Source organism: Pundamilia nyererei, unplaced genomic scaffold (assembly GCF_000239375.1).
Source record: "Pundamilia nyererei isolate P.nyererei 1_Seehausen unplaced genomic scaffold, PunNye1.0 scaffold00029, whole genome shotgun sequence".
NCBI lineage: Eukaryota > Metazoa > Chordata > Actinopteri > Cichliformes > Cichlidae > Pundamilia > Pundamilia nyererei.
This window is the reverse complement of record NW_005187430.1, coordinates 4691751-4713776: the sequence shown is the minus strand read 5'-3', so window position 1 is coordinate 4713776 and position 22026 is coordinate 4691751. Positions and strand designations below refer to the sequence as shown.

At 41.3% G+C, this 22026-nt stretch overlaps 3 protein-coding genes across 6 annotated transcripts in view; 2 read left to right on the top strand and 1 right to left on the bottom strand.

Annotated features, from left to right (window-relative positions):
* The first annotated feature begins 2021 nt into the window (after positions 1-2021).
* neff2 (neuronal intermediate filament family member 2) lies at positions 2022-5028 on the top strand. The gene is made up of 3 exons (XM_005728683.1): positions 2022-3182; positions 3650-3774; positions 3923-5028. The coding sequence occupies exons 1-3, from the start codon at positions 2175-2177 to the stop codon at positions 3981-3983; spliced, it is 1194 nt and encodes a 397-aa protein (XP_005728740.1). The 5' UTR covers positions 2022-2174; the 3' UTR covers positions 3984-5028.
* Positions 5029-6526: 1498 nt separating this feature from the next.
* On the top strand, positions 6527-9130 carry mrps26 (mitochondrial ribosomal protein S26). The gene is made up of 4 exons (XM_005728682.1): positions 6527-6952; positions 7355-7501; positions 7613-7736; positions 7822-9130. Exons 1-4 carry the CDS (start codon positions 6732-6734, stop codon positions 7951-7953), a joined length of 624 nt encoding a protein of 207 aa, XP_005728739.1. The 5' UTR covers positions 6527-6731; the 3' UTR covers positions 7954-9130.
* Positions 9131-11449: 2319 nt separating this feature from the next.
* Positions 11450-22026, bottom strand: part of loxl3b (lysyl oxidase-like 3b) — a 27062-nt gene continuing 16485 nt past the window's right edge. For 3 of the 4 annotated variants that reach the window (XM_013909716.1, XM_013909718.1, XM_013909719.1), the window contains 10 exons: positions 21801-22008; positions 21541-21721; positions 18613-18767; positions 17700-17870; positions 15131-15290; positions 14750-14993; positions 13383-13498; positions 13109-13245; positions 11894-12005; positions 11450-11787 (listed from right to left, as the gene is read on the bottom strand). In XM_013909716.1, the coding sequence (XP_013765170.1) occupies positions 11714-11787; positions 11894-12005; positions 13109-13245; positions 13383-13498; positions 14750-14993; positions 15131-15290; positions 17700-17870; positions 18613-18767; positions 21541-21721; positions 21801-22008 (1558 nt within the window). In that variant the 3' untranslated portion in view covers positions 11450-11713. Of the gene's footprint in view, positions 11788-11893; positions 12006-13108; positions 13246-13382; positions 13499-14749; positions 14994-15130; positions 15291-16285; positions 16442-17699; positions 17871-18612; positions 18768-21540; positions 21722-21800; positions 22009-22026 lie in introns of all 4 variants that reach the window. The other variant, XM_013909717.1, reaches the window with a different exon arrangement.

Below are 22026 nucleotides of genomic sequence, written 5' to 3'. Positions count from 1 at the left end.
GGTTGGACGTCCCTGAGCCTGGTTCTGCTTGAGGTGTCTTCCTGTTAAATAAGAGATTTTCCTTCCCGCCAAGTGCTTGCTCATTGGGCGTTTGATTATTATGTTTTCTTCTTTCTAGCTCTTTACCTTACAAAAACACTTAGAGGCTACTGTTGTTGTGACAACTGAATTATATAATATCATTAATGGCTGTGTTCAAACATCTCAGTGAGACATGACAGGACACAGAAACAAAAGCAGCATAAGGAGTCTGTTATTAAATGGTTTACATTTTAAAGCCTTATGTTTTCTTCTAAATCAAGACTATATTTTGTTCAGGATTATTCACAGACCCTTTTAGCCGAGAGCATTTTCATTGCAAAGAATTACAGCTGTTATTTGGCAGAAACTCCTAAATAAAACTTGTGCAGTAAAAGTCGATAGATTTCTGTAATAACTGTCACATATTTTATGAAAGATATTGGCAGTAACATTTTTGATATATAATGTTGTTTTTACAAATCAATTTGAATTGAGCTAACGCACTGACCACAGCAGAGACTTAGAAATTTAACACATTTTGCTTCTCTCTAATATAATAACACTCATGCATTTCACACAGAAATATGTAAAACAACAATCCAATAGCCTCTATTGGGGACTACAGTAAACTACAACGTTACCAATAATGTTACTTCCATATGGTCTAAAGGCCGAATGCTGCCATCTAGTGGCACCGTGTAGCTTATCAGTGTTTTTTAAGGTTTAAGTTAAAATGTGATGTTTAAAATAGTCATAAAAACACCAAAAAAATAGTTTTTCCGCCTAATAAAAAAACCCCTTTAATATAAGCAATAAAGCATGGCACTTCATTCTCAAAATGTTTTGTGAGTATCTTGCCTTTCACAGGATGCTGGATGGATTCTCAAAGTTGTAACAGAGTTGTCTTTTTTTAAATGTTTTGCAGACCTTGCTGACATCTGTAGAAACATTTGCTGTGAAAAACAGAGTAAAGTGTTTTCTTTAATGGCCAATAAACATGAGCAGGAATTGTAACCATTCGCTAGATCAGCCTGATGCCTCTTTTTAAGTAAATACTAAGGCTGATTAGGCATAAACTCTGACTCATCTCTGAGTGTTAAACAGCCGGAGGGTTTCTGTGTGTCAGCACATACAGATACTGTAGCACTTTCTTCTTCAGTGGTGTCTCCCACACACACACTGTCAGAGTCAGGACAGCTGAAGAACATCCCTGACTCATCAGTTTGCAATCTAATTAGATCAAACAGATATGTCTACAGACACTCTGGAAATAAAGCAGTATAAGGGTAATTGTAGGAGGGTGTATATCTACAAAGATCTTTCACAGCAACAGCACAGATGGCAGTTAAGAAAGACGACAATCTAGAGGAAACGTGAATAAGTAATTGTTTGTTAAATATCTCAAAAAGCAATAACCAACAATGAACCATGTGTTCAGTTCCTATTATTATTATTTTTTTAAATGTAGTACACGTCCACCACAAATCCATCTGATGTCATCTATGTATTCATCTCTGTAGTAATTATTAAATATTGTTCCCTGGAGCATTAAATGCTTTAAATGCCTGTCTGTTCCTTATGGTATATGCCCTTATTCTCTCTATTACTAGTACTATTGATTTTCTCTGACTGGGTTGGGGAGAAGTCTTTGTTTCAAGTCATTTTCATATGTTCTATCCCAGGTTTCTTTTATATTTAATCTAAGCAAGTACCCTGCTTGATAATGCAATTGAGCCTGTGCTGAGCGTATAAAGTAAAATACCACCTTTGGGAATTTATAGAGGGATAACAATGATTGATTTCAATGCTATTTTGGAGCACATTAAATAAAAATCTGCCCTACTGCACATTCACTGCCTGCTGTGGCTGAAAGTGAATCTCCAAACCAAGCTGCTCTCGCTTCACTGCAGCAGCCTGCTATTGGCCTGGTGAATGCTGACAGCGCTGATGTTTCTCTGTGTTGGAGGGGGGGAGCAACGTGACTCTATAAAAGCTCAGGATCTGCAGCATCACTGAACTGGTGCAGTGCAAAAGCGCTCACTCATCCACACCGATGGTGTGCAGAACAAGGGGGACATAAAAAAAAACCTTCTGAAACATACATTTCCTTTTCTTAAACAAACAAACAAAAAAATCCACAACAAAACTTCATCATGAGCTACGATTCCTTCTTCTCCACCCGCCGCCCTTGGGACAGCTACAAAGGCTCCCGAACCACCACCAAATCCTCCGTGTCTTCATCTCTCTACCCTTCTTCACGAGCTCCTCCATCTGGTAAGAGGATCCTAAGGACCTCCTCCTCTTCCTTTCCAGATGGATCTCAGAGGATGAACCTGGCTCAAGCCAGCTCTCTAAACACAGAGCTGCTGGGCCTGCGCTCCCAGGAGAGGGCACAGCTTGTGGACCTGAATGACCGATTCGCCACCTACATTGAGAAGGTGAGGCACCTCGAGCTGCAGAACCGAGCCCTACTGGCTGAACTAGATGCGCTGAAGAGGCGGCAGAACGATCCGTCCCGTCTGCAGGCGCTCTATGAAGGTGAGGCACGGAGTTTGAGGGCCATGATTGACTCAGAGAATGGGGAGAAGATGAGGATGGAGGCAGAGAAGGACTACCTGCGCGATGTGTATGAGCAGATGAAGGAGCGCTATGAGGAGGAGGCACAGCGGCGCATGGATGCCGAGGAGGCCCTGCAGAGGGCCAAAGAGGAGGCGAGCAGGGCCGTGGTCTACAACTGTGATGCAGAAGCCACTGTGGCCTCCCTGTGCGATGAGATGGTGTTCCTGAAGAAAGTCTTTGCAGAGGAGCAAGCAGAGCTGCAGGCCCAGCTGCAGGTGGCCAACATTAGCATTGACATGGAGGTGTCCCGGCCTGATCTGTCCACCGCGCTGCGAGACATCAGGGCTCAGTACGAGCGGCTGGCGCACAAGAACATGCAGGCCGCCGAGGAGTGGTACCAGAGCAAGTTTGCAAGCGTGGCAGAGATGGCCAGCAAAAACAACGAGGCCGTGCACGCCATCCGGGAGGAGACCATGGAGTACCGGAGACTGCTCCAGTCCCGCTCCTCGGAGATCGAGGCACTCCGGAATGTCATCGACTCCCTGAATAAGCAACTGGAAGATCTGGAAGAAACACAGGCGAAGGAGGTGGAAAAGTACCAGGTGAGGCAAAGAACCAGGGAAATTAGAGCCTGCATAGGGAGAATGGAGCTCAGCCTTATTTTCCAACATGCATTTTATTTTCAGACTTACAGCCTTCTTCCTTTGGCTATTTTTAGAGTCTTTCTTCTGAAATAGTGCTGCAGAGAACTGAAAAGGTGGTGTTTACATGGTTAACCAGCACAGCTAAAAAGGAAGCTCAGAAAGCAGCAAGAAGAAATGATGTTTCTTTCATCTACAGGATGACATGTGATTTATTCTCTGCAGCAGCTAACCCTCCCTGTGCTCTACTGCACAGCAGGAAATAATGACAGGCTCACAGTGCAGGTGAACGTCTGCAAAGTTAAAGTCGAAACAAACTGGGAGAGCACACCAAAGCAGCTACTCTCGCTTACCATTGCCCTGCTTGAAGCAGACTGTTGCTAACTGTGACACTTAAACTGAGCTGAAGTGGTTTTTTACTTTTACAGATGAGGATAAGTGAGCTGGAGCGCAATATTGCTGAAGCTAAGCAGGAGATGGCGCGCTACCTGAGAGAGTACCAAGACCTTCTCAATGTGAAGATGGCCCTTGACATTGAAATAGCAGCATACAGGTGACACACACCCTTCTTCCTGCTCATCTACACCGACAGTGTTTGTTTTCAGTAAAGTTTCATGATCTTTTTTCTTACTTTATCTTAATTTGTCTTACTTCAGCTATATATAAAGACATAAACAATCTGTTTTCCTTTACTTTCACAGGAAACTCCTGGAGGGGGAGGAGATTCGTCTGGCGTACCCTTCCCTTCCTGCTCTAAATTAAAACCCTAAATGCCACCGACCCTGGCATAAATCGAGTATATCTTCTTACCCGTTCATCTTTAAGCTGAACATCCTGAGAATTCCTCCCTAACATGACCTCTCTCCCTCTTTCATGCTCTTCCCTTCGCTTTCCCCGCAAAATTTATTTCATCTTTACCCAAAAAATCCCAAACTACAAATCAAAGCTCACCTTTCTCAAGACCGCTGTGCCCTTGTGCTAAACAAGAGGTCCACCAGAAGTCCCCCTTCTTCTACACACATTCTGACACTACACATCAAGTAGAAGGCAAACTGCGAAGGGCAGAGTGGCTGCACTGCATTAGTTACATGTCTGCGTTGGACAGCAGCGTTGTTTTGGTGGAGTTCCTCTCAGTCAGACACGTATGACATTCAAGACAACAGTAGAGTAAACCATCTGACCTTTCCGAACCCTCGTTGTGCAAACACCTGACCAATTGTTTGTTAACGAGGATGTAAAAAACCCAACCTATAACTCTCAGTGCTTGGATTTTATATGTGTTTGAGCTGATTTTCCTCAAGGAACTCTTCCAATCAATGAATGTCCTGCATCCCTGGTTTTGTAGTAGTAGTAGTTGTATTAGTAGTCAGTGAACCAGTAACCTTAAAATTTTCTTTTCATTATGTTATCGAGTCATTTGTGTCCTTTTTAGTTTGTCTTCCTCTGCATTAACGTCTACACAAAAGCTGTAAGCAACAAATCAGAGTGAATTTGGGCCTTCCTACTTTTCAGCAAAAACCAATCTGGACATTTAAATGCTGCAGAAGACTAATTGTTACTGGTTCCACCTTATGATCATGTACTGTGTCTTTGAGTCTAACTACACTAGATTTGTTTTGTCCTGTAAGTTCATTCCCAGCTAACCAGTGAAGCCGAAAGATAACTGCAGGAGCTCCTTGTTGTTTGTCTGCTGATCGTAGATCTATGTGGTGCTTTACATCTGTGAAAGTAATACAAAGTCTGCACCTGTAACTGGTGTACCTGTAACAGCCGGCAACAAGCTGAATAAACATATAACTCACCTGCAGCACGTGTCATATTTTTTAGTTTCATTTCACACCTTTAAAGATGTTTAGGAGACAAAAAGCTAAAGCACACACCCTGACATCAATGCAGCCTAATTTTAGCTTCAGATGCAAGTTAATAAACTTACCTGTTAGGCGTTGAATGACACCTTCTAATGTCCAAAATACATATTAAAGGTAAAAAACTTTTAATCACCAATTTACAAAGCTCAACATCATTCCTTAGTAACACAAATGTGTCCAAAATAATTTCTCATTCAATCATATTTGGGGTTTTGTCAAATATTAAAGACATTCTGGGAAATTAGAAAATAAAATGTGCAGGAATGATAAAATAATTGCAACTACCATTTGATACCTGAGACCAGGTTTGTTTGTTTTTATTTGTGTTTAAGGCTGCTGTAAATATCCTACTTGAAAATCCCATATAACAGTAACAATGGTGCCATTTTGCTGTTTAAGATTGCATTCCCACATAGTTTCTTTTTACTTACAGCGCTCAATGTCACCGACCGACACACAGCGGCACTGCACCATTTCCCATCATTCCATGCTGCTGGTAAGGCGTCTCTACCTGTAATGTGTTGATATATTGCCTCAGCAGGATCATCAGTCACCGGTCTGACATCAGGCGTCAAGCTGCTCAACCTTGAAAGAAAGAAGAAGAATCACGAAGACAACAAATGTATACATACAGCTATATTTCCTCTTAAGTGGGCTGAACTAATGAAGCTATTGCCTAAAAAGCTTTCAAAAATACACATCAAAATTTGTTTCTTTCAATGTAAAGAAGCTTAACTACACATTTAATCTCTCAGATCTTTTTAAAGGTGTAATTTCAATAATACTTCCTGCAGTAAATTAAAGGAACATGTCAGCTGGGTTCACACTTTAAAGGAAATAAAGAAATGTAGGACAATTATTTGTGAATTCACAGAAACAATTCCATTACTTTTTAACAACTAGGAATTTCTATTGTAAATAGTGAACAGGAAGGAACGTTTCTGTTATTAAAATGAATACCACGAACAGAAAAACTAATTTTCTTGTAATTAACCTTCATCCAGAAGCCTACTTACTCTGGTGTATGACAGGTCATAAGTTATCTCTTCTTCAGTAAAAACACTAAAACCAAAAATGTAAAATACCGTTTAAGGTTCACCATAAATGGCCTCCTCCTCTGAAAGTTCCACATTTTCCACAAAGCTATCCACGGGCCGGACTGGACCCTTTTTGTCCATTTGACACCCCCTCTGACTTATAATTATTCACAATTCTTAATTGAAATACTCCACAAACGTGAAATTATTATCCCACTGAAAATGTCAATCCGACAGATATCAATAAAATAATGTAAAATATTTTTCGTAGAAATGGCTTTACTCTTGTGTCTCACGTTTAATATATTTAGAAAACAGCGTGTATTACGCTGTTTAACCTAGTTTGTTATCTTGATAACTATTGATAGCTTATTCTGTACCTAACTAACCTTTGCTAACCTCCAGGAGGCAGTCAAGCATGCGCAGCTCGTTCGTTGCTAATCACTTCCGCTGGTCAGAGGGCAGCAAAATGGCTGCCGTGTTAGGTCGATAACATTTGTGCCCTAATGTTAACCTAGACCGCAGATTTCAAACTCAAATGCTCTCATTAAGCGTTACATTTAGCATCTAGGAATCGGCACCTGTTCCCACATTTAGACGCTGACATGTTCCAGGTAATCGGCGGGAGGAGCGTGCAGGCGGCGCGGCTCTTAGCGCCCAGGAGCGCCGTGCTCGTGGAAGCTGTCCGGGGCCGAAAGTCTCGCACCGACCCGGTAGCCAAGTCCAAAGAAGGGCGAATTAAAGTGCCTCCCCCCGTCGATCCGGTGGAGATGGTAGTTCTCAAAGAGAGATACACGGAATACAAGCTGATCATGAGGGCGCTCCGGTACGTTTAAATGACAGTATGTCAAAATCAGTTTCCCGTGACAAATAGTCACTCCAACTTAGTGAGCTCCCCGTCAGTCTTAAAGATATTCTGTGTTGCTTTGAAAAAGCTGAACTCGAACACAACTTCGTAAACAATTTCTCGAACCTCTTACACACAAATCTGTGACTAAGAGTGTCTCAGAAACATGAAACGATACATCGTTAGCTTCATAGCATAAGTGCCTAAGTCATTTTTTGGTCAAATTGAGATTTTTGCCTAACTTTACTCCCCTACCACTGCTGCATCATCCTGTCCGTCTGCCTATGTCATCACAAAAAAATGACTTAGGCACTTATGCTATGAAGCTAACGATGTAAAGACAGTGTGATTGGAGTATTTAGTTTTCTTCATGTGTGTCAGTTTGGAGTTTAAGGAGGAGGTGCTACGAAAGAAGTACGAGGAGGAGACGGGCTCCCAGGCGGAGGAGAGGGCGAGGCAGGAGGCGGAGGAGCACCGAGCCCTGATGGGCTGGAACAACGAGGAGAACCTGCGCATGCTGAAAGCCAGGTGAGCAGAAAAGATGATGACATGAATACACTCTTTGTGTCTTTCTTCCACTTCCAGAATGGAAACTGTCTCATTCTAAAAGTGATGTTTTTTTGGGGGAAATCATTTCAGAATTCTGAGGGTCCAGAAAGAAGCAGAGGAAGCTGAGCGCAAGAAGATTGAAGCTGCCATTCAGCGGGACCAGGAACAGCAAGAATTCATCAAAGAAAAAGAGAGGGAGATTTTGCAGCTGCAGGTAGGGGTTGTTTCTGCATCCAAACTATGCAAGTAGAGCAAAGGGAACATAGTGATAAACTGACAAAACTTTCATTTTCTTTCAGGAGGAAGTAAAGAACTTCATCACCACGGAGAACTTGGATCAACGAATCGAGGAGGCACTGGACAATCCAAAGAATTACAACTTTGCCGTTAACAAAGAAGGGAAAGTCATCAAACAGACAGTCCTGCAGTGAAACGACTGGATGCACAGACATGACTCTGTTGTGGTCCGGACTAATCCGGCAGTTCAGTGATCCAGCTCCCTCTGGAGGAGCATTTCAACACCTTTAAGCTGGAAAAAAAAATCTTCTTTTAAAAAACATTTCCGGCGTGGCATCATCCGCTCACAGCTGGACCTAGTAGTTTCACCTCAAGGTCACACAGCCTTTATTTTCCCCATGTGTCTGCTTCATATGGTCCCTTATTTAAGTCATGCGTCACCACAACATGTAATCATTGCTGGCATTTGTCATGAGTTTTAGGGTAAATTAATGTAAACAGCATTGAAACGGCTGCTGAAGAACGGGACTTCATTTTTCTGCTTCATTTTGGAGGCTAAGGACCATTACACACCTACGTGGTCAGGATCTGTTTATATTGACTTCATGATGATAACTGGTCTTTATGTTGAACCATGGTATTAAAATGCATTTTCTTACCTTGATTGCACATGAAATTTAATCTGATTTCAATATGCACAAAACTTAGGCGGGTCTCTCCCTAAAGGTTCAAAACCCCGATCTGTGCAAGTACAATCTGAGGTTCAATGTTAGCTCTACATTTCCTGTGTCAGGGATTATAGTCCAGTGAAATAATTAGCACGACTCAACAATGGTGCATTCTGCATGCTGAGTAGGATATTGAGTTGTATTATATACATGCATGCATCCTCTGGTAACACTGAGCAAGAGGTCTCATCCCATGTACCGCCATTCTGAGATAATGTTACCTGAGAGAACTTAGATTAAATCGGCTCAAAAGTAAAGCTCAGTCGCACAAGTAAAAATAGGGCAGCAGCTTCCATGTAGCTACACAAACTATAAATGAATACATTAGTGGCTTGCGGTGACTAAATGTTTGTTCATGATCCGACTGAGCCTCTGTCAGTGACAGCAACTCCAGGGGTTTCGACTCAACTGGCTACCAGCTGATTGTATTCTGGTTATGTTCCTATACAAGAGGAAGGTTGCTGAGTGGAAAAGTAATCGTTACATGTGAATTTCTGTCTATGCAGACATCAAAAATATTGGATTTTCGATAATTTTTCACAGTTATTTGCTTTACTATCACAAACAGATTGCATGTAATTGCCAAATTGTTTGCCAATAGAAGCTTGATTCCATCTTACAACAACATTCATGGCAGTTTTGGTGACAATCTTATTTGCCATCCAAAATAAACCCCCCAAAACTGAAGTGAGATGATGTTATGTCACTGGATAAAACAGATTCTGCCTAAATTTAACCGAGGACATAATTTAAAGTTGAAATTAAGGTGATAAATCATAATATATTTATTGCAATACTCAGCATATTGCAAAATGTTGAAATTTGCAATTATATATTGTGAGGTATCTGGCGAGTCCCACCTCTAAATGTTACATCTGAACAAATTTTCAGATGGGGAGGTGTGTAAAAGTATCCCCAGTGACGCTCAGGCTTCAGGCTGCTTTTTAAAGGCTCCCTTTCAGCTTTTCAGCTTCCTTTTTCCTGCTTTTGGCTCCTTGTGATGTCAGCGAGAGTCCATATCCTCTCTTCTCAAACACAGCAGCCTCACCTACCTGCTGTTTACCCTTAAAGAGAGAGATGAGCTAGTATGGCTTGTTTCAGATAGACGACAGACCGAGGGGCTGCTCCGATAAGGATTAGTTTGAACTGTGAATCATGTAGAGCTACCCTAGTAAACCTTAGAGGGGGGAAAGAGATTGAGGCATCCACTTGGAGTTGATGCACTTCTAGCTGCAGCCCTCTGGGTGGCGCCCATCTCTCTGCATGGGCCTGTCTGATTACTCAGTAGAACATTAGCCAGCTTATGTGTGTGACACCGCTCTGCTGAAGCGGCGTAATCCTCTTCTGTTAGGCCAGGTGTGCAGGCTGATGAGATGATGATGACAGGCAAAAACCTCAAGAGAAACCCAAGCAGCCAGCAGCAGCTGAAGCAAGAAAAGGCCACCAATAACATTACATATAAACACATAGTGTTCCTTTATTGTTTAGTAAACCTGGAGGATTTTCCTTGTTATTTCTTTTCATTTTTGGTCCTCATGCTGCACAAAATGATTAGGAAATTCTGCATTTATCCTGTTATTCCCAAATAGCTTCATTTTTAAACCACGTTTCCATGATATCATACATATTAACCTGCTCTAATATGAAAGCAGAAACTTTCTATGGTTCCACATTCTTCAGTGGATCCCGTACATTTCTGTTTCATATATTATGTATCACTGTACATTAAACATTTCTGTTATTAAGCAATTTCAAAGTGTTAGGAAGCTGCGATGGCCTTTTTTGTGTGTGTTTTCTTACACTATAGACACAATTAAGTGATTAATAATCACATTCAGACTTCTTACAAACAGGTGCATACCAGCTCTGCTGCTGAGCCGCTGCAATGTTGCGCACACGGTTGATGTGATTAGTAAGGGAGGTTAACGGGATTGTTCCACCGCGGGCAGTGAAGACTGAGACTAACAGTGGATTGATTTGAACTCTGGGCTTAGAAGCACACAGCTGACAACTGGTTTGAGAGCTCTGTCTTAGTCAGCCCACCTGATTTTCTTTTAATTTAACTGAGCAATCAGCCCTGCACACCTCTTTGTTTATCTGCCAGATGGGTTGGAGGATTCCTGCCTGTCTTTATAAAATAGGCTTAGGTTAACAGATCATCTTTTGAAAAACTCATATATCTATCATACTTTAAATTTAAAATAATCTCTGACCATAATCTGACTCTTTACTGCTGCAGTAGGTCATTGTTGGATTTGTGCAGTCAGCTGCTGGCTCAGTTCGAGGAACCAAAACAAAAGTGCTATTGTTCTGTAGGAGCATACTGTTGGAGCAGTGGTCCACATGACCACAAAATAATTGCGGGAAAAGTAAAATACCAGCATGATACAATACCAGAGACCAGGTTTTTTTGTAACACCAAAGTATGCTGCTTTTTTTCCACCGGTGTGGCTGGTATATCTGTAGCAGACTGTGTTTACAGGCACTGAAAACAGCTGCTTTACAGCTTCAGCATTGTTGCAGTGAATCATTCCCGGTCAAACGAGTCTCAGGAGGTTTTTCTCTGTTTTATTTGGTGCAGCAGGTGTGATTACATCAGAGTAAATACAACAAATCTAACTGTAACTGTAGCTTTCTTTGGCCTTTGCCCATTAATCTCTCAAAGATTATTAAAGTACGTGTGTGCACTAAAGCTAACGATGGCTTCAAACTGGTCCAAATACTGCTGTTGACCCAGAATGATTCTTTAGTGCCTCCATGTTGGCAATAAATACATTCACAAAATACTGTAAACACGAAGGCAGATGTTATTACTTAAACAAGCGGTTTAAAAGCATCTCTGTATATATATATATATATATCTGCAAAACATTGAAGCTTTTCTCTTTATGGTGATTTAAAATCATAACTCATAAACGGAACAGAATATAAAAGGTCGATCATACAGAGGAGACTGTCTCACTGACTTTATAAAATTTTAATTTGCAGTAAAAATATAGCACGCACTCACCTCAGACTACACGAAAAATTACCACTTGAATATTCAAGTAAAATAATTCACACGTAGAGCACACGCTCGCTGCTTCAGTGACTACAAATCTAGAGATATGTGGCGGGGATCCGTTTTAGCACCTGAAGACAAAAGGTTTGTGTCTTTCTTTCTGAGTTAGTGAGGTGTATCTTTATTCCCGCTTTGGTTTCTAAGTTGCTGGGAAGTTACTGGCGATTAAGAAATCTTGTTATTCAGCTGTCCGGGATATTTCTCAAATCTCCTCTCTGCCTCCTCGCTCAATGCATCCCCTGCAGGGAGATCAAATAATCAGTAAAGGTGGTCAGAGATGCCAAAAAGAGTACATTTGATTATCATTATCATTATCTGGTAGTCTCACTGCTTTCCACTGCTTACCAATGTGGCAGTTGTGGAACCAGATCCGATGTCCGTCGTACTTGCAGTTGCACTTCATGGCGTTGTTGGTGAAGTCGCTCTCAGCCACTTCATAGTTTGGATTGATTACAACCTGAACAGAGGAGAAGTATTAAATAAACTATTCTTACTCTGTTGGTTTTATGATCAGACAAGCTGTATGACCCAAAACTAAGTATACTAAGCACATGAAAATGCAGAATATATGCAGACTTGAGTATAAGAGAAGTTAAAGAGAAGAGTTCCCCATAGAAAAAGAGCGATGAAGCTGTACTTTATTCCCTGGACCTGAAAACAGGACTTTCAAAGAAATAAAAAAAGAAAACTATGGAGATCAACTTTCTTAATCTGCCCTGTAGGTGTTATTATGTGTGGAGCTCTTTAAAAAATTAAGTACTTTTTTATTTCCTGCAGAGAAACACTGAGATTCAGTCCTGTGTAAAACAAAGGTAAGAAGCTAAGTATACCCCATGATTCAGTAGCTTGTAGAAACCATTTAGCAACAATAACATGAAGCAATAATCTGTGACTTTATCAGCCTCTCACGTCGTCGTGGAGGAATTTTGGCCCACTCTTCTCTGCAGCATTGTTTCGGTTTATTGAATCGCATGCACAGCACTCTTAAGGTGACACCACAGCATCTCAGTCAGGTTGAAGTGTTGACTTCTTTTCTTTGTCAACCATTCTGCTGTAGATTTGCTGCTGTGCTTGCGATCATTGTTCCATGACTCAGTTTTGGCCAAGTGTTAAGTTGTTGAACAGATGGCCTCACATTTGGCTCAAGATAGAGTCAAAACATCTCCATTTATAGAGATTGTCACACTTTCTTCAATCAACTCTTGGTACTACAATTAAATTCTGAAGAAGACATAGCTGTGTTGCCATGGCAATGTTTTGTTGTTGATTATGGCAATTTGTTTCTAACAGGTATACGTGTCGGTAATAGATCTGCTGGCTTACTGAAGCTCCAGTATTAGCACGATAAACTGAAAGACGGCAGCTGAAGTACAATCAATCAAAGCATCATCTATCCTTGTTTGCCTTTACTAGCACTGAAATATATATATGAATCTGCCAAAGAGCTCTGAAACTGGCCTCATGTGGGTAAAACCAATCTGAACGTCACCATTTTTGCGGTTCCATTTCCACTATAACTCTCTCAAATAGGTTTCTACACACTGAGTCCCACAGTCTCACCTGCATAATGTAATTTCCAGGTTTGATGTCTGTGATGTCAATCCACTGGCAGTCAATGTCATGACGGTACAAATCCCAGCAGCCCACGGTGATACCCTGATCGCCAAAATTGGCGCACTCGTATCGTTTAGAAATGCCTTAATGTCCCAGAAGAAGAGACAGAGTCAGTGAGATATGTTTGAAAGACTAGCAGCAATGCAAAAAGGTCGTTAGGGAATTTTCTGGTCATGTTTATTTGATAATAAATTCATTAAAAGGAAATCATCATTCTGACCTTCTTGACAGTCTGTGTCCTCCAGACAGAAACTGGCTTTGTGTCCCTCTGCCACTTTGGTACCGTTGGCATTCAGCAAATCATAGTGGGTAAATATATCCATACTGTGGTAGTGGCTGTATTTAATATAAAGAGAAGTAAATGTTATCTTTTATATCCTGTATTTCTCTTTTGATGACTGACCACACACTGAGGTCCGTGATGGTATTTGCTTATATCTGGAATCTACATGGTGATAACAGGATGACTTTACAGGAATTTCTGACATGTTGTATATTTGGCAAAAGGATAAAAACCAAAGATAACACAGGAAGTGCATTAGGTTGATGCTCATTCTAACAATGCAATACTAGGAGATGTTTTTAATAGATATACTAACGCCTCAAATATATGACCTGTGAACACTTATCCCCAAAGTCTAAACACTCAGTCAGTTCATACCAGTCATGTTACTGGATAAACACAATTGGTCCTCTGCTGTTATCTGAATAGCAGACATAAGCAGCCCTTCCTACTTTCTTTCTGCCAGTCTGAGCACATTTTTGTTTCTCACAGACTAAACAAAAACACATAGACTGGAGTTATACTAGACTCTAGTCCTTTTTAAATGAAATAATAATAAACATAGTTATCTCCTATGTTCATTTGGTCATTTTATTCATACCTACTTTTCTGCTTCAATGATGAATTTTGTTTTAACACGATTTTGGGAACAGGAAGATACTCCCAAAACTGATTTACCAGTGTGTGTGGATCACCTAACGTGTTATAAATATTTTTCTTTTTTCAAATAAATCCAGATCAACTTAAGCAATTTGACTTTAATCCCAGACCTTAAAATAAGTAGGGAAAACCCCAACAACACATGATCTCATATGAGTGAGAAATTGGCGACTGTGAGGAGGAAGAACTCCCTTTTAACAGGATGAGACCTTAACAACGTGAACCTAAACAAAAGTTTCTTCCTTTGTCTTTTCACTGAGACTTTGAGAGTCAGAGACCTTCTGAAATTTTTGCTATAATAAAAAAAATTAAACTTCCACAAACTTATTATACTGGTGGTGGTCAGAGTCCGGCAGCCTCGCCTCTGTCAGTGCGCCCCAGGGCAGCTGTGGCTACAATGTAGCTTGCCATCGCCAGTGTGTGAATGTGTGTGTGAATGGGTGGATGACTGAATGTCATCCACCCATTCACACACTGAAGCGCTTTGGGGTCCTTAGGGACTAGAAAAGCGCTATAGAAATACAGGCCATTTACCATTTACCATTTTATTTTGATTGAAATGCAAATCACTATTCGGGGTTTAACCTTTAATTCTTTAATCACATATTGAGGTTATTGTTTTCATAATAGACCTGGTTTCTTACCCGTGACAGGCGTGCCACACCCACGAGTGCCGTCCAGCTTTTGGCTTGAAGTCAGCGCGGCCGATGTTGTGGATCTGAGAGGAGAAGCGGAGCAAGCGGCGGTGTCCGTATGGCCAGTTGGCCTTCGCAGCTGATTTAGACAGGCAGTCCTCCTCTGCAGCGCAGTAGAGCATGTGCAGAGGGCGATCCTCGATATAAACTGTCTGCTCAACCAGAGAGGCATTCAGGACGAGGTCAGAGGCCGCTGGATAGAGAAGGAGGGTTAGGATTGAGATATAGTCCTCATTCTTTTTGTGGTAATACACAGCAGAAGTTTAATCTTGCTGCAGATTTACATAAATATGAACAATCAAAGCTTTTGTTTGTCTCCGTGTCACTCACTCTCTGAGCAGATTACTCCCGCTGCAAACTTTGCTGCCGCTCTCTGGCAGCTGACAGTTTTGTGGTACTGGCACTGACTCAGAGCCATCTCATTTCCCATGCACTTCACACCGCTCATCACCATGTCTGTCACATTACTGCTGTCCCAATACCAGGTTTCCTTAAAGAGATATAACAAAACAGGCACACGTGCAAAGACAAAAAAAACAAAAAACACGGTGCGTCGATCAGGACAAAATCATTCGCAGACTGCTGCAGAGTTCAGTGCGCTATTACGTTCTGAAAAACAGATGTTCATGACTCATTTTTGGCCCCTGAATGAGGACAGAGTGTAATGCTGACTTTATGACCACTTTGTTCAGATGCTAAGAGACTCAATAGTCTTTCTGCAAGGCTTCTCAACCTCACGCAACAATAGCCTAATCGAACCCTTAAATATAACGTGCAACAGTCACTCTCTAGTGATCAAAGTAGAAATCTGCCTCATTAGCTGTAGTGGAAAATTCAATAGCACATCCTTGTAATTGTGCACATCCTTGTAATTGTGCACATCCTTGTAATTGTGCACATCCTTGTAATTGTGCACATCCTTGTCCGTTCTACCCATTTTTTATACTTTAGCCAGTGAAGTTGCACATCTGCACATTTTGCTTGGTTTTCTGCTTGGCTTCAAAATATCAGCAGTGAACTGGGATTCAAATTCTGTTGCACCAATAACTATGATCTACCTAGAATAACATTTTTAAGCAATATTGTTTACAAAAATTGGATTCTGCAAAGTTCAATTTTGAACTTCTACGTATTTCTTACAAATAGTTTTTTGTAGGTTTGAATTGTTCACTTTATATCAGTCACTGTGACAAATATGAGGGTCTGAAAAGCTTCACTAGCTTTTAGAATTTTCTAAATGCTGTCAGTTAAATTTTTTGGTCAGTTTTCCTGTGAGCTTTCCTCAGTTTTTACAGAAAGAAAGACAAAAGTTTATAGTAAGAAATGTAAAACACAACATACTTGTAATTCAAATCTATGTTTCTTCAACTTCATAATGCTTCTACTGCAATCCTGAATATCACATCAGCGATATCACAGTCTGTGCTATCATTACTTCTGTGCATGTTTTGTTCATGTGTGATTTAAGTCTTCATTCCTACTTACAGTGATGGCATGCATGGAGTAGCCGAGCCCTAGCTGCCTGCAAACCACCATGGCTTCCTTTGTGGTCCAGCCTGTGCTGCACACTGTGCCCCACTTGGACCCAACCTGAACCTCCACCCGGCCCTCATAACTGCTCCGGCCGCCCACTATCCGGATCTGCAGAGTTTTCCTGCTGGGAGTCAGTGAGGGGACACACTTCCTGTCCTGTCTCTGAACTGTCTAAGCTAAACCTGTCAATGTTCATATCCAGTCCTCCCACAGTAGAAAGTGTGTTGTCGAAGCAGCAGTTTGGTTAGTCTTTTCTAGGCGACGAAAACATCGACATGGTTTCCACATGAGGTCACCACATCACTTTGGTGGCGAGCGGTTTTGGGTCAGATTAGAAGCTTCACTTGCACGAAAGTGGTTTGTTTGTTTTTTTCCCCAGACAGAGAAAGAAACATCTACCCATATGTAAATTATAATATGCTGTCACATGTTCATGAATGCATGCTCAAATATAATCTTAAAACATATACTGCAACAATTTAAGCCTACGTTAGTCATTACTACAAATGTTATATATTTGAGCATTTATGCACCAAAAGAAAAAAAAGCTGCACACTCAGTGGCCGTTTCATTTATTGCACTCTGTGGTGCGTGTGCCTGTGATGAGCTGAGTGCTTCATGATTACGTGCCGGTAAACATGCCCCTGCAGCTACTGCCAGAGAAGCTGGATTCAGCATCTCAGAAACAGAAAAACAGCTGCAACTATTTTGAGGATGTCGGCATCTGGAGTTTACTACACTACTGTCTTTAAGGCGACAGAGTATTGGTGCCCGGAAGAAAATGGAAAGTCTCCTGTCCTCTTAGGCAACATGACCTACACAGCTAAAACTTCGAGTTTCATCAGAACGTAAGAAGGCAATGGAAAACTACCACATGAGAAGAAACAGGATTTTTTCTATGTATCCATCCTGACTGATTCAAGCAGTTAAGGATGATTTTGGTGATACAATTACAAAATAATGGACTAGTACTTAAATGACAGCAACCATAGATCAGTAGTCCATTAGAAGACTGATTGTATGATTTCAAATCTAAATCTGCTACCACAGAATCCACCATTGCAGACCACATTTTAAATGCACCAGGCTCATGTGAGGCAAAATCTATGGCGTGAACACTCCCCAGTCTTAGATTCTGTCTATTTGAGTACACTGTTGCCTTGAATACAGTCAACTGCAGATACAGTCGTCTAAACAAGGAGTTTCTTCACTTTTAACAACACTGAAGCCTTAAAAACAAACTAAAATGAAAGGCCATTGGGTGTACATGACAGTATATTATATTTCCATATGATTTATATGTACCAAAAAAGACAACAGTTTACTCTGTTGCAGAATGTTGTCCTTGGTGGTGTTAATAACCTACTTGCAGGCCCTGGTTAGCGTAGCCCAAGCCCAGTTGCCTACAGGCCACCATGGCCTCCTTGGTGCTCCAGTTTTCACCACAGATCAGACCCCAGCTCTGTGTCCCATTAGGGTCCGAGGTCAGCACCTCGACACGGCCCTCATAGCGGGTTCGTCCTCCTGTGATTCGGATCTGTGCGGGACCAAGGGGTTAGGAACCACAAAGCAAAGTGTAGATGCACAAAGAGACGGGTTTTCTCTTGTGAACAACCTCTAATTATGTCAGAAATATTACAGGCTACTTCATGAAAAATCGATACATGTTTAACTACAGATGATAATTAATGAGATTACATTTTCTGAAGGTTTATTTTGATGATAGTATCTAATTTCAGGAGGTTTTAGCCCGCTGTCTGTGTGTATCTACACAAGGAGAAGCGTAACCAGAAATTCTCGGGTTTCAGAAGAGGTCACTGCTGTCAGAAAAAGCTTTCGATTTTTTAAAAACATTTTGATTTGCTTTTTCAGCAACTCAACAAGGAAACTCATTCAAAGCAGACAAATGTGAAACTCAAACTGAGGATTTGGCCAATGAGCTTTTTTGTGACAACAGTACCGAAGGATTATTGGTTGAGAACAGATGTGAGATTGTTCTTACTGTTAGCTCTAAATCTCACATTTTTGTGCACAAAGACGACTAAAGCAGCTTCTACTGAAGGCCAGAAAAGATATTAAAATAAACAGTGTGAAATAAGACAATATTTAACTTCTTTCCTATCCCCCCTGTAGAAGATAGAAACAATCTAAACATTCGAATCATTCAGCCTGTTTAGAAAAGTAAGTCTATTTGCTATGAATTCCATATAAAACAACAAGAATTTCTCAAATTAACAACTTTTAAATGAAACATTTTAGTGAGAAAGTTCAGGTCTGACCGAGGTCTCGAGGCCCATGTAAGGCACGTTGCAGCGAACAGCAGCGTCCTCTGAGTGCTGGCAGTTCTCTGATGTGATGTTTTTAACGGGGCAGTCCCAGATGGACCTCTCCTGCCCGAGGCACTTCACCTCATTCATGTAGATCGGACCCATTCCTGGACAAGCAGACAGACAGATGCACTGACAACTTTGAAGTTACTTTTGATAGTCTTTCAAGGCAAAATGATGAGACACATCCTACAGTATTTAAGAGCTTGGAAAAACAACACATTTAGAGCTTCTGACGTAATAGATTTCAGTTATGGATGTTGTAGTTAATTATGGGGAAACTGAGGGTTTCACTCAACTGAGGCTCAATCACTGAGCCCCAAGGCAGTTAATTAGGAGTTTAATCCGATTTAGTACAATCCAGGTCACGACTGCTTTTTGGACCTTTCAAAAGGCTCAATCTGGTTTTGAGAAGCTCAGCCAATAAAGATGAAGCAGCACCCCAAACTAGCAGTACTGAAATTGTAGTCTTTGGATTTTATGGTGGTTATTATAATATACTTGATATGCTACAATATGCAGAATTAAAAGGTCTCTTTTTGCATGGCTTCCAAACTGTTTGCAGTACTGAAACGAATACCGAGCTCACTTTTTAACATCGGTCAGCACCACCCTGCTTCATATTTACTCTCTAAACTCTCAGTCTGTCTCTGCAAGTCATGGCACCATGAGGTGATTGTGATGCGTAATTTCTGTGAAAGGAATTCCTTCGGTCGCACTCGTTTCCGACTTCAGTGACGTTCAGGAATGTTTCTTGGACTCGCTGAGCCAGGTGGTGGTCGGACAGGAGTCTGAACACACAGCAGAGGTCTGTTCCAGGAAGCATGACTGACAATGTCCGAGTGTAACCCCGCTCTGGATCCACAGCAGCTGATCGGAATGAATTTAATGAAAGAAGTGGCATAAAATATATTTGGAAGGTGCTTATCCCACAGCAGTTTTGCCATTTGAAGCCTCTATATAGACCCCAAGTAGGCCAGCCTGTGTGTTGACCCATCACAATTTTGCCTTTTTGCTAAGAGGGAACCTTACTGTAGATGTAAGAGCCAAATTATGTGGATATTTGGTATCCACTTTATTGTGTAATATTTTATTTGATTGTATTTGATGGTTTGGGCCCCATGAAGACTAGCAACCACTGTTGTGGAAGCTAATGTGGTTCCTTATAAATAAACAAATAAACATTAATCATGTAAAGGACACCCTGTGTCTTAAAAGTTGAAAAATTAAACTCAAGGCATGTTAAGGAACACGTGACAGTGAGAAGAGCAAGATTTCAGAAATGAACCCAGAGTTTGTGTTGCTTTTCTGTCTGGAATGGAAAATCCAGAGTTTATCGCATCTCAGGGTTAATGAATTCAAGGTTTTGACTAAACCTGCTTTCTGGAAGACAGCCCAGGTACAGAAAAACTATCTGACGAGCCTCCTTCACCAACTTCTTCTGTGGTAGATATCATAATGTACACAAACTACAGCAGACATCCCCACCCAGCATTTCTGAGAGCGGGTGTGACGGGTGTGTTCTTTCTGAAGCTGCAAGAAACTAATTGTATTATCTATGTGCAGCTGTTGTGTGTGTGTGGATTGGTTTTAGAAAATTATTCGAAATTCAGCACCTTAAACGACCTAACAAAGGCGCAATTTGTTCACAAGGACATGCATTTCCTCACACACATACACAAAAAACGGCTTCATTCAGGATTCCCAACCTGCCTGCTCTAAGCCTTCAGTTAGGCTTTTGGAAGCAGATCAGCTTTTCAGCCAAATTTCAACAACTTTAATATTTTTCCTACAAGCCAAGGAAATGGACAAAGTGCAGACCAGGGAGTTTAGCTACAAAAATGATTACAATTGTTATTTAACAACACAACTCACCATAATCTATGCATATATTGTCATAGATTACATTTCCATATGTCTTCAGTGTACACACATCTTTGACTCATGCAATGTCTTCTACACCTTGGCAGAAAAAGTCATTCTTGTTGCTCATGTGGAGCCCAGGTGGCCCAGACACATGCTGGCCTTATAAAACTGACTGCCTCATCGTCACATGAAATGATCCATGGCCCAGCTGGAAAAAAAATACTTTTCTGCTCTAAAAGTGCCTGACCACCACTTAGGAATCACAAACACATAAAAAAAAAAGCTATTTAATGAATGGGGCACTCAGTCGGAGAATTAATGGATAAAACACACTATGAAAGGCCCATTATTGTAATGACTTCATCAGAAAATGCACAATACATTTACAGCTCTGTCTCTCATGTCCTCCATTCCTTCATTTTTATCTTTTTACAAGTGTAGCATTCCTTTACTTTTTCAAAAAGCTTCAAACGAGGAATCCGTGTAGGAATGTTAAAGGCAGATTATCAGTTCTGCAGGTTGAAGCGATGACCTGAGAGATTAGAAGGCCAGAGATGGACAGCTGGCGACTGAAGTCCTCTCTGAAGACAGTTATAAACACATCCTGGCTTCAAAGAGATTTAATGCAAAAAAACCTCAAACAGAATCCACTCAATGATCAAAGTCTTATAAAATAATTTTTTTGAATCTGTACAAACATTTCTCTATAAATAACCTCTTCAGTTGAGTTAGATATCTATATGTGGAACCAGATCAGGTAACTTTTAGATATGCACTGGTACTTTTCTATTAAATTTGAGCCCTCTGAAGCACTTTCTTACTACAAGCCTCATTCACCCAGTCACACACACAGGCACTTTTTACTATGCCAAAGTACTTGAAACTAACATTCACACACTCTGATGAATGCATAGGGGGCAGCTTGGGTCTCAGTATCCCACTCAAGGATACTCTGACATGCAGATTGGAGGAGCCAAAGATCACCATTGTACAAACTTTTTAATTATTCCTGACCTTGACCCATGCGGGCACCGGTGAGAGCCTCCTTGGCGCTGCCAAAGCCGAGCTCCCTGCAGACAACGCTGGCCGACAGCAGATTCCAGCGGTCGTCGCACACAGTCCCCCACACGTTGTCTTTCAGCACCTCGACTCGACCCTCGCCTACCTTGGCACCTCCCTTCAGCCTCACATTGGTCTAAACAACAAAGAGACACTTCACGTTATTCAACTATGCCAGCACATATCTGTGATCACTTCACAAAAAAGTACTTTACCGAAATTTTCAGTTTCTTTTTCAAACCGCTGTTTTGCATGAACAGCGGCCCCGGCATGCAGCTAATGACAGCCGGCATGCCCCCTGCGCAGGAGGATGTGGCGTTTGGCTTGTTGAATTCCAGCGGACAGGCGGCCAGATGGACCTCTGTACCCGTACATGCCACAGAGTGAAGATGGAAGTTGTTCTTCTGACGTTCCAAATACAACCTGGAGGGAGCAGAAGCA

Bases quoted from the DNA above. Each gene is read 5' to 3' on its own strand.
- mrps26 (XM_005728682.1), top strand. From the start codon at position 6,732: ATGTTCCAGGTAATCGGCGGGAGGAGCGTGCAGGCGGCGCGGCTCTTA. The intron at 6,953-7,354 runs GTACGTTTAAAT...CATGTGTGTCAG, and splicing joins CTGATCATGAGGGCGCTCCG to TTTGGAGTTTAAGGAGGAGG. The intron at 7,502-7,612 runs GTGAGCAGAAAA...AAATCATTTCAG, and splicing joins CTGCGCATGCTGAAAGCCAG to AATTCTGAGGGTCCAGAAAG.
- neff2 (XM_005728683.1), top strand. From the start codon at position 2,175: ATGAGCTACGATTCCTTCTTCTCCACCCGCCGCCCTTGGGACAGCTAC. The intron at 3,183-3,649 runs GTGAGGCAAAGA...TTACTTTTACAG, and splicing joins AGGAGGTGGAAAAGTACCAG to ATGAGGATAAGTGAGCTGGA. The intron at 3,775-3,922 runs GTGACACACACC...TTACTTTCACAG, and splicing joins ATTGAAATAGCAGCATACAG to GAAACTCCTGGAGGGGGAGG.